This window comes from Bufo gargarizans, chromosome 3 (assembly GCF_014858855.1).
Source record: "Bufo gargarizans isolate SCDJY-AF-19 chromosome 3, ASM1485885v1, whole genome shotgun sequence".
Taxonomy (NCBI): Eukaryota; Metazoa; Chordata; class Amphibia; order Anura; family Bufonidae; genus Bufo; species Bufo gargarizans.
Genome location: NC_058082.1, coordinates 59,344,079 through 59,356,849, shown reverse-complemented (window position 1 = coordinate 59,356,849; position 12,771 = coordinate 59,344,079). Strand labels below are relative to the sequence as shown.

Here is a 12,771-nt window from a genome sequence, read left to right as displayed (position 1 = left end):
TATAATAGATGAAATTCGATAACACGTGGTCGTCACAGGTGTTGAATTCCTTTGTGGCCCCAAACATTAGGCTTTCACTGGACAGAAAAGGCCTTATAAGCCGCTGTATTTACCTAAGACAGGGACCATTGTTTGTTCTTTGTGGTGGTGGATATGTGTGGGTTGGCATGAGGAAATTCAATTAAACATGGTCGTCACAGGTGTTGAATTCCTCCGAGATCCATGCTTCATTAATTTTTTAAAATGTGAGGTAGTCGTGAGTTAGGCGAGTGCGCTTATCGGTCACGATACCCCCTCCTGCGCTAAACACCCTTTCGGACAGGACACTGAATGAGGGGCAAGCCAATAGTTCCATGGCAAATTGTGCCAGCTCTAGCCACAGGTAAAGCCTGCACAACCAGTAGTCAAGGGGTTCCTTGCTTCTCAGAGCATCCACATCGGCCATTCACCCGATGTAGTCGGACACCTGTCGCTCTAGAAGTTCTCTGAGGCTGGATCCGGAGGGAGGCTGCCGATGGGTTGGCTGCAAGAATGATCTCATATCCGAAGTGACCAATACATATTCAAACCGCCCTCTTCTTGCATGCGCTGTAGGATTGGTACCCAAAACTGTTTCTCTGTGGGTTGAAATTCCTCTGCCAGAACCCGCAACAGCACAATGTAGCATCTCTCGAAGCAAGGCCTGGAAATGCTGCATTCTGACAACGCTCTGTGATGCTGGTAACATGTCGGCCATTTTGTGTTTGTACCAGGGGTCTAAGTATGTTGCCACCCGGTACTGGTCCTTGCCCTTTATGCCTTTTATACATGGGTCCCTCTTCAAACACTGGAGCATGAAGGTCCCCATTTGCACTAAATTGGAAGCGGTGGAGCAGCCTGACTCCTGCTCATTACCCAGGAGATTGTCATCCTCCGTCTCCTCCCCTCAGCCACGGACAACACCAGAGATCCCAAACAAGTTTAAGGCCTGCTCTTCTTGCTCCTCCTCCTCCCCCCAGACACCATCCTTCTCTGACTCCTCTTCAGACTCCCGCTGACTTGTCTCAGATGGAGTAGCCCCCCCTCTGGGAATTCATTTAGCATTGCGACTTCCTCATCTTTCTTGCTCCTGCTCCTCAATGGCTTGATCAATGACACGACGTAATGCAGGCTCTAGAAAGAAGGTGTAAGGTACGATGTCACTGATGGCGCCCTGGCTGCGACTGACCAGTTTGGTGATCTCATCAAATGGCCCCAGAAGTCTGCATGCATCACACATGAGCAGCCACTGGCGCAGTGAATAAAAACAAGCTCCCCAGAACCTGTCCTGCCACAGAGTTCGTACAGGTAGTCGTTAACGGCACGTTACTGCTGGAGCAGCCTATGAAGCATATACAAGGTGGAGTTCCAGCGCTTCGGGCAGTCACAAATCAGACGTCTGACGGGCAAGTGGTGTCGCCGCTGAACGTCAGCAAGGCAAGGCCGTGTAAGATCTTCTAAAATGGCCAGTGATTTTCCTGGCCTGCCGCAAGACGTCCTGGTCCCCGGGGTATTTGACAACGAATCGCTGCACAACTAAGTTTAGGACATGTGCCATGCACGGCACGTATGTCATTTTGCCCTGTTTCAGCGTGCTCAGCAAATTGGCACCGTTGTCGCATGCCACTTTACGAACTGTCAAATTGAGGGGGGTTTGCCACTGATCGGACTGTGACCGCAGAGCTGAAAGGAGTGTAGGACCGGTGTGGCTCTTGGCTTCCAGGCACAACAGCTGCAGCATGGCAACATCTAACCAGGCACGTCAAATAGGTTCTGGGGAGCTGGGGAGGTGCCGCAGAAAAGGCGGTAGCAATGGAAAAGGATGAGTCAGCCGAGGAGGAGACGGAGGATAGAGTAGGAGGAGGAGAAAAAGAGGCAGGCCTGCATGCAATCCGTGGCGGTAACATCAAATCCACAGGGGTGCCACGGGTTGCATGCTTGACAGCCGTCAGAAGGTTCACCCAGTGGGCAGTAAAAGTTATGTACCTTCCCTGCCCGTGTTTACTAGACCATGTGTCTGCGATCAGATGTATCTTGGCACCGACACTGTGTGCCAGAGATTCATTCACTTGCCGCTGAACATGGTGTAAGGGATTAGCTCTCTTCCAGGAGTCACTCTCACAAGTATCTTCGCCAGACACCAAATTCAAGGTCCAAATGTGAGCTTTATTTTCACAGAACAAACACCAAATGTGAGCTTTATTTTCACAGAACAAACATAAATTAACACCTTGCCTGTCTGGGCTCTAACTAAACATGAAATATCCCTACCTCACTTAAAGTACCGTTCACACACGGTAATAACATGCAGCTTTTCCACCCTCTCAGGCTGTAGTAAGTCCAGAACCTTTGGGGGTATGTGGTCTAGCAGTCCTGCCGACTGAGTTCCCCAAAGTTCAGGCTATCACCCAGCCCCATGGCCCCTCAGCCAGCCCGGCTGAGACCACTTTTACAGAGCTTCCTGCAGGACTAATTTTTTCCCCCACACTGACATACTGGGAGGTACTTTATGCCAGCCTGATTTCAGCAGGCCTCACCTGCGATCACCTCAGGTGAAAGGGAATACCCGTGCCAAAAGGGTGTGGACTGGCAGCTCCCACTATCAAGCCTAACTGCCTTTCTAAGTAAAATCTCGCCCGGAAAATATATGCAAAACTGTCTCAGCAAACAATGCTTTTGCTGAAACCACTACCACTCTCTGGATTTTATCTGTCTCACCCATCTGAGGTACCTGAGTGGGACAACACACCTTCCAGCACTGTTCACATTACCACAATGGCCATATAGCTCTGGGATGAGAAATATTTCCTTCCGGGGACCTTCCATTGTGGTGTGCCAATGGCCACAAATTTTCTAAAGGCCTCTGAGTCCACCAGTTTATATGGCAGTAGTTGGCGGACTAGCAGCTCCGAGAAGCCGGCGGTCAGCCATTGGGCAAGAGGGTTATCCGGTGTCATCTACTTTTTACGTCCGAAAATTTGGGCCATGGAAGCCTGCCTTTTGCCAGATGAACACGACGACGGCATTGTGGAAAGTGGAGTGGAGGACAAATGGGAGGAGAGAGAAGGAGAAAAGGCAGGACGTGGAGCGCCGGGGGTGTGGCTTTGTGGGTTCTGACTAGTGATGAGCAACTGGGGCAATATTCGAATTAGTGATATTTCACGAATATTTGGGCGAATATTCGCCATATATTAGCAAATTAGCGAATTCGTTATCTCAATCATTATTTTCTTGATTGCGTAAATCGGCAATTGAAAAATTTGTGATAAAAATTTGCAGTACAAAAATTTGCAATCAACACTACTCCTAAAGTCAAAGATATTGAAGCCTTCTCTTTGGCCCACAAGCTAGAAGCAGGGAGGGATCATGTGTACTGTTTAAAAAAAAATCTTGAATATTCGAAATTACGAATATATATCACTATATTCTAAATATTCGTGAATTCTTGAAGTGCCGATATTTGCAATAAAAATTCGCAATTCGAATATACGTGATCAACACTAGTTCTGACGGTCTTGCTCCCACTGGGCTTGGTGATGGGAGGCCAGGTGCCTTCTTAAGGCGGTCGTCCCTAGGTGAATGTTGGGCTTTCCGCGACTTATGCGTTGACAGCACAGGCTTCAGATGGCAACACTATTGTCAGCAGCTGACACGTTAAAAAAAAGCCCACACTGCAGAGCAATGTTCTGGCATCCTGGGAGCACCAGCTGTGACCACACATGGTGGATGGCTCGCTCCAGATTAATTTGCAGTCTGCTTTTTGCCTCCTGTGCACTGTTAGTTCTGCCTGCTTCTCCTCCTCCTCCCTATCTGCTGGTCCCTCTCTCTCTCTCTGAACTCCCCTCCTCTTCCTCTCTTGTGGGCACCCACGTGACGTCCATCGACACGTCATCATCGTAACTTTCACCACCACTGACATTAGAGAACTCGGAGTTGACAGCAACAGGGACTACCCTCCTTGGGCTGATCTGGGTACTGTCATCAGACCGCTGGGTGGAGGCCATTGCTACCTCCTCTTCCTCCTATGATGCCAAGAATGGCTGCCCATCAGTAAGGTCTGGGAATGGAAAATAATTCCTCGACTCGAGTTGAGGGGCTATGGTGGTGGTGTCTTTGTGGGTGCACAGCAGAGAGTGAGGAGGGTGCTGATAGAGAGGATGAGGAGGGTGCAGAAGCAGAAGGCTGAGTGAACCACTCAACCAATTCTGGTGTGTCCTTTAATGTAATCGCACGCACCTTCTCCAACTTCCCACTAAGGCTCCGGTCTGGTGCACCTGCCGACCCCTACCACCCCCGTGGAATGGCCAGCTTCCTCCTCTGCCTGTCATTTTCAAAATGACTCTGTGACAAATATTCTATAGAAGAGCAATATTTGTGGAAGCAGGTATATCGCAGGCCTCAATCAATATTTTGCAGAAGCAGGTATATCAATACCCTCTATCAGTATTTTGAGGAAACAGGTATATAGAACCCAATAATGAGTATTTGCTTGAAGATGGTAAATAAAACCCCTTAATCAATATTTGGTGGAAGCTGGTGTATCGCAGGCCTCAATCAATATTTGGTGGAAGCCGATATATAAATACCCTGTATCAGTATTTTCTGTAAACAGGTATATAGAACCCAATAATGAGTATTTGCTGGAAGCTGGTGAATCAAACCCCATAATCAATATTTGGTGGAATATGATGTATCGCAGGCCTCAATCAATATTTGGTGGAAGCCAGTATATTAATACCCTGTATTAGTATTTTTTGGAACAGGTATATAGAACCCAATAATTAGTATTTACTGGAAGCTGGTAAATAAAACCCCTTAATCAATATTTGTGGGAAGCTGGTGTATCGCAGGCCTCAATCAATATTTGGTGGAAGCTGGTATATCAATCCCCTCTATCAGTATTTTGTGAAAACAGGTATATAGAATCCAATTATGAGTATTCACTGGAAGCCGGTAAATCAAACCCCTTAATCAATATTTGGTGGAAGCTGGTGTATCGCAGGCCTCAATCAATATTTAAATACTGGAAGCAATGGTGGCTCACCTGGATAAATCTATGGAGATAGGTGCTCTAATCTAGGACTGACACCCTCAGATAAATGGAGAAATGAATATAAGAAAATGAATATAAGAATGAATATAAGAAATCTGTGCCAATCTTATTTCTTAAATTCTTTTTCTCAATCAATATTTGGTGGAAGCCGGTATATCAATACCCTGTATCGGTATTTTGTGGAAACAGATATATAGAACCCAATAATGAGTATTTGCTGGAAGCCGGTAAATCAAACCCCTTAATCAATATTTGGTGGAAGCTGGTATATCAATCCCCTCTATCAGTATTTTGTGGAAACAGGTATATAGAACCCAATATTGAGTATTTGCTGGAAGCTAGTGAGTCAAACCCCTTAATCAATATTTGTGGGAGGCTGGCATATGGCAGGCCTCAATCATTATTTGGTGGAAGCCGGTATATCAATCCACTCTATCAGTATTTTGTGGAAACAGGTATATAGAACCCAATAATGAAAATTTGCTGGAAGATGATAAGTCAAACCCCTTAATCAATATTTGGTGGAAGCTGGGGTATAGCAGGCCGCAATCAATATTTGGTGGAAGCCAGTATATCAATACCCTGTATCAGAATTTTGTGGAAACAGGTATATAGAACCCAATAATGAGTATTTGCTTGAAGCCGGTAAACCAAACCCCTTAATCAATATTTGGTGGAAGCTGGTGTATCGCAAGCCTCAATTAATATTTTGTTGAAGCCGGTATATCAATCCCCTCTATCAGGGCCGGTGCAAGGATTTTTGCCAACACAAGCAAAGCTACATTTTGGCGCGCCCCCACCAGAACTCGGTGGGGGTGATGTAACATGGAGGGGGTTATGTGACATTGAGGGGGAGAAAAGTGACATGGGGTGGGATGAGAAATGTGACATGGGGTGGGATGAGAAATGTGACATGGAGAGGGTGATGTGACATGGAGGGGGGAGAAATGTGACATGGAGGGGAAAGAAATGTGACATGTAGGGGGAGAAATGCCAGATGGGGGGGGGGGGTGTTGTGACATGGAGGGGGAGAAATGTGGCATGGAGGGGGAGAAATGTGACATGGGGGGATGATGTGACATGGGGGGAAGAAATGTGACACAAAGGGGGTGATGTAAAAAGGAGGGGGTGATGTGACATGAAGGGGGAAAAATGTGACATGGAGGGGGAGAAATGTGACATGAAGGGTGAGAAATGTGACATTTCCCCCCCTCCATGTCACATTTCACCCCTCCCTGTCACATTTCTCCCCCTCCATGTCACATTTCACCCTCTCAATGTCACATTTCTATGTAACTAGTGGGTGCAATGACAGGGAGCGGTGATTGCGCCGCCCCCATTCATTGTACTCCTCAGATGCCGCATTCATTGCTGATCGCTGCATCTGTCAGCAATAATACAGTGTAAAATAAATAAAAAAATTATACTTACCTCATCCATTTGATCATGAAGAGCCAGCTGCCGCCTTCTTGATTGAAGATCTAGCGCTAAATCTCAAGCGGCCCGACGTCGGCCGACGTGGTGACATCATACTTCACTGCGCTAGGGATTTTGTGTGATATCTTCAATCAAGATGGCGGCAGCCGGCTCTTCACGCTCAAACAAATGAGAGAAGTTAGATTTTTTTTATTTTTTTTACCACCATTCAAGGAAAATTGATTCTCTACCACAAAGCACGAGGAAATTCGACCTTGGTGAATCGAATTTTCCCTGAACTTCGGATCAAATTCCACTTCATGGAGTTCGATTCACTCAACATTAGTTGTGGAACCACCTTCTGATGGTTTGTTTAGGTAGTGTTTGCTGCCCTAGACTTAGGATGTAACGTGTAGTTTCACTTGCAGTACAGAATGGATCACTATGCACCATTACTCTAATCCGTCTGTCCATGCACAGGTTTGCCGCTGTGTACCTCTTGCTGTCATTCCAGTTTTTTGTTGTTCTCCCATTCTCCGAGACATGCAACATTATACAATGCTGACCTCTTGGCCTAAGCACATACCAATCTGCCGGAGTGATAAAGCAAGGTCTCTCAGTTCAAGGGTTCTATCCCTCTCAGTTTGTGACAAGTGGTGATACGTGACTTGTCGATGGACAGGAGGCATCACACAATCATCCCACACGTCTTGATCATATCTTTTGAGGATTCATGTGGCTAAAATACTTTTCTTTTAGTTTGGCTTTTATGCCCCTTCCACATGCCACAGATCGGTGTTTAAAATTTGGTCATATGCAGATCTTAGCTACTTTCTACTTTACAGTTTGTATTTCTTGATGTTGCAACTTCAATGGTGATGAGTATATTATATAAAGGGGACAGAAAATTAAGCAAAGAAGCAGAACCACGTTCTTATGATACAGCTATGGTGCTGTTTTCCAGCTGCTTGCACTTCCATACACCTGATATAGCAATATTTGTGTCCAATGTGAACTATCCTAATAGTGACTAATAGACTTAATTTGGCAGTGAGATGAATTCTTTTCAGAACTTTACTTTTGCTTCAATTGCTCAACTCTTTCTGCAGGCAATTCCAAGAAACTCCTAGAATTGTGAAATATGCTGCGCCTCCTGTCATCTTATACCTCACTATTGTGTAAGATACCATACAACGCTCAGTGTGCGACCCAAGTGACAGAGCACTGACATCAGTGCTGGTAAATCACGCATGAGACCTGAAGCATGTGATTAAACTTTATTAATAGTGCATAATGATCCCCACAAGTCACTGATGACTATATAAACCATTCCATCCATGATACATCACACAGTATGAGATCCGAGCAGATGGAATCCTGAAGGAGAGAGGAGAATTTACATGTCAGATCTTCTTTGATGCTGCCATTAACGTTCACAGCTCATCATAACTTAAAAATGATAAAGCTCAATAATTCTTGCTATTGATGATCTAATAAATAGGATGGATGGAGGACTTAAAAATATCAGCGTATAGCAGAGCAATTACAGTACTGGTACTGAGTTGTTCATCTTGTTAGTCTCCAAGCTTTTAAAGAAAATTTTTAAAGAAGTCCATTGTCCACCCAACAGTCATGGCAGGCGCTATGAATTGCAAAAATATTTAGCTAAAATATGATTTTATAGGGTGTTATTATCTTCGATTTTACCTTAAAGTGCATTAGGTGTGTTCACTAATTAAATAGGACATGCAGTCCCTTACTGAACACTGGGGGTTCGACTGCTGAAGTGTCCTCAGTGTTTGCCTGCACATCGATGCTCCAGGTCACCCACTGGGACATTTCATTTGAATGGGGCAGAGTTGCACTTCCTTGCACAGAAGGTGACCAGTAGTGATAAGAAAAGTTTTGAAAAATTTGATTTTGTTGGTTCACAGAACTTTGTCAAGAAATTCGATTTGTTATGGATTACATTGTCACAAATCACATTTCATTGTATGAAATGGGCGCAATGACGGGGAATGGTGATTGTGCCGCCCCCTTCTCATTTAGCCCCTTAATCCAGGGTTAAAAAAATATATATACATACTCAACTTATCCACTTGATCGTGGAAAGGACGCCTGTTCCTGTCTTGATTGAAGAAAACCCACCAAAGCACCTGCAGTAAGCGTGAAGATGTCACCACGTCATCAAGCTGGCCGCGCCTGATCATGTGATGACGTCTTCATGCTCGTGCAGATACTTTGGTGGGTTTTATTTAATCAAGACGGGAGCGGACAGTCTCTCTGCGTTCAAGTAGATGAGGCGAGTATAATTTTTCCTTTTTAGCCACCATTTTAGGAAACATTGATTCACTACCATGAAGCACGAGGACATTCAGCTTCACAGAGAATAACATTTTTCCTAAACTTCGCATTGAATTCCGCTTCAGATGCTTCTATTCACTCAACACTAGTGACCAGGATAGTGGGTTTGGAGGTCTGATCACAGGTTCCCAACCAGTCATATTTGTATGGCTTATCCTAGCAGTATGCTGTAAAAGTCTATGATGAGAATAAAGTAGTATTTGAGTTGCTGTTGGCTAACCACTCCATAACAAATTTACTGTATATTAGACATTGTACATATTTCTCTTTGGCTAAGAATATGATCAGTTACACTCAACAAAACTTCTATATTTAGGAAAGTTAAATAGGTTTTTAAATACCATATTAAGGAATTTTGCGTTAATATCTGTAAAGGGTATCTGTCACCATCGACCTGCCTATCAAACTATTTGCACAGACACATAGCTGTAGTTTTTATTCCATCTCGCCACAGAGTTTCGGAAATGACATACAGTAGCTTGCTTTGCTATTCTGTTTGCATAGCTCCCATTCACTACAACGGGGTGCTGTCTGCAACTGCAGGGGTCACAGGAAACTCCAAGTCGAGTTGTTTAACCCCTCAGATGCCACAGTTGCAATACCCCAGAACAGTGTTACTGTATTCTTAAGTGAAATGTTCTGATTTATTGTATTTTAATGTTTAATAGCATTATTTTGAGACAGTTAAGGGTTAACACCGTGGCTCATCATGTTAGGTTGTCAGGCGTCTGACTTGGTCTAAAACCTGGTTAATTCAGTCAGAGGAGTCTGTGGTTGAATTGTTTTTGTTTCCCTTTCCACCTAATCATAATTCTTTATAGTCTCGTAATGCATTATATGGAACTTTAAATGGTGACATAGAAAAAAGACAACCAATCCCACAAAAGCAAGCCCTCATATGACTATACAAAAAAATAAAAATAAAGCTATGGATCGTTTTAAGTGAGCATATACCTTAATATTCCTTTAACTACAAGTTTCAATTCCATACTACTTTAATATCGTGCTATTGAAATATGTTAATGATACAGTGTAAATCTATGTCTGAAGAAGGGTGTATGCCGAGGGAAGAAAGGCTGTGCCCTCCTGTCACTGAATTACCCTACGGAGTACCAGTGTAAGGACTGAGACTGTGATTTGTGGGTACAACTACCACCTCTCCCATCTTATATCCTCTCCTCAATGTCTCACTGCACACTCAATAGTGGTCACAGTATCTAAGCAGTTAGAAGGAAGGAGTCTCGCAATACATTACATGGAACTTTAAATTGTGGCATTGAAAAAATACTACCAATCCCACAAAAGAAAGCTCTCATAGGACTATACAAAAAAATAAATAAAAAACCTATGGATCGTTTTAAGTGGGGAGGAAAAAACAAAAACAGAAATTTATTTATGATGAAATAAAAAACTAAAACTAAGGGAACTTTCACACTAGCGTTTTTCTTTTCCGGTATTGAGCTCCATCCTAGGGACTCATAACTGGAAAAAAAAACTAATCAGTTTTACCCTAATGCATTCTGAATGTATGCATCAGCTCAGTCCCTCTTTCGTTTTTTGGTCGGAGAAAATACTGCAGCATGTGCAGACCTTTAAAAATGTGAAGAAAAAAAAATACCGAATCAATTTTTCCGGATGACAACCTGAAAGACGGGAAAATAGATCCGCATCCGGATCTGTCTCACAAATGCATCCATTTGCGTCTGGATTGCCGAATCCAGTAGGCCTTACCTTTATTTGCTTGTAAGTTGAAACACGTTGCCATGAGTGAATCTGTGTGAGTAATGGTAATGAGTAATACGGTATGTGTGTAGAGACTGAATTTCCACCAACGCTGTTGCAATGTTCCTAATGTAAACTGTTCTTTTGTCCTTTGGATTTAGATTTATTTCACCGGCTGTTCAATGAATCCAGCGCGCTCATTTGGACCAGCTTTGGTAGTTGGAAATTTTAACACACACTGGGTAAGACAAATGAAGGAACCGCTAATATGAAGACCTTACTAATATGACAAAGAGTGACAATTACTGAGCTACCATTTATGATCCTGAATCTAAATAATAGGCATCTATATTGGGCACCGATCAAAGATGATAAAGTAAAGCATATACCTTAAAGGGGTTATCCGATTTCAGAAACGACCCACCCCCCATGTGCCGGGCCCCTCACAGGTTATATACTTACCCCGCTCTATGCTCCGCTCCTGGTCCGCGCACCGCCGCTGCTACTTGTCCTTGCACACAGATGAAAACATGTACCGGGCCCCTCACAGTTAATAAACTTACCCTGCTCCCTGCACCGCTCCTGGTCCCCACACCGCTGCTGCTGCTTCTCCCTGCACACCAATCAAAACATCTGGTGGGGAAGGGGAGCAGCCAATGGCAGGCGGGGACGGGGGCAAGTCTCCTTAGCATTGCGGGTGACGCTAGGGAGGCTCGTCCCCATCCCCATCCCCGCCTGCCATTGGCTGCTCCCCTTCCCCACCAGATGTTTTGATTGTTGTGCAGGGAGAAGCAGCAGCCTCGGTGCGGGGACCAGGAGTGGTGCAGGGAGCAGGGTAAGTTTATTAACTGTGAGGGGCCCGGCACATGGGGAGGATGTTTCTGATATTATCTGATATTGGATAACCACTTTAATATTCCTTTCACTGCGAGTTTCAATTCCATAACACTTCAATATCATGCCATTGAATTATGTTAATGATACAGTGTAAATATATGACTTAAGAAGGTGTCATCTTGTCTACATAGTCATTCTATTACCGACTGGTGTTGCATTTTATTAAGGTGGTCTCACCTTCTAAGCTCAGAATAAGACATACTTTTCTCTCAACTGAAATTTCATAATGAATAACACAAGATAAAACAGATTTGATACCTACTACAATGTATCATAAAATAGATACAATCGGTTTTAACTATAAAGTAAAGGGGTGTGTAACGGCAGTTGCTGGCCCCCACCCTTACCCTACTCAATGCTGCAGCCTTGGGCTTTCAGTTCGGGCCCGTGTTGTCCTACCCGGGTGCATCCACCCCTATCTTCTTTAAGTTCCATAGTGCGGCATGTCTCTCTGCTGGCGCACGCACAGGGCAAGCATGCAAGTAATTTAAAGGGCCAGCGCACATTAATTGTTCTGGCTCCTTGGCCAATCCCAGCCTTCCTTCCAGTTGCCTGAGAGTGATTAGTCCATAGCACCCCGCGAATCTGTGTTCTTACTTCTCAGTGTTCCAGTATATTGACCCGTGTCTGCCTTCTGGATTCTGCTACCTGCCTGACCCTTGCCTGTTTTGTTCTGGTTCTGACCTGGATTGCCTGACCTGTTCCTGAGCTGCCTGCCCTGACCCTTTGCTTGTATGACTATGCCGCCGTCCCATCCTTTGGCACTAGTTTATCTAGAAGATATTTTGATTTATTCTCCAGATCTGACTTCTCACCGAAGACATGTACTGTTAGTTCTATGGCAGTTAAGGAGGAATAATCTATTTTTGAGAAATCTTCTCTGCCATTCCTGGGGTACATCATCTCTGAGACAGGTCTGCAGTAGTGTTGATTGCGACTATTCTAATTGCCAATTTTTATCGCAACTATTGGTACTTCGAGAATTCACAAAAACTAGAATATAGTGCTAGATCTTCGTAATCGCGAATATTAAAAAAAAAATGTCATCAGTACCCATGACCCCTCACTGCTTCTTGCTTGTGGGTCAATGAGAAGGCTGCAATATCTTTGACTTTAGGAGTAGTGTTGATCGCTAATTTTTGCCGATTTTCTCAATCAAGAAAAGAATGACTGCGGATCACAAATTCTCTAATTTGGGAATATATTAAGAATATTCACCCAAATATTTGCAAAATATCGCAAATTTGAATATTGCTTCTGCCACTCATCACTGGTCTGCAGATGGATCTACAGAAGCTAAA

At 44.1% G+C, this 12,771-nt stretch overlaps 1 protein-coding gene across 1 annotated transcript in view; it reads left to right on the top strand.

Annotated features, from left to right (window-relative positions):
- LOC122931321 (aquaporin-2-like) overlaps nucleotides 1–12,771 on the top strand; it is an 87,115-nt gene that overhangs the window by 67,232 nt on the left and 7,112 nt on the right. Inside the window, exon 3 of the mRNA XM_044285386.1 lies at nucleotides 10,735–10,815. Within this exon, the coding sequence (XP_044141321.1) occupies nucleotides 10,735–10,815 (81 nt within the window). The remainder of the gene's footprint in view (nucleotides 1–10,734; nucleotides 10,816–12,771) is intronic.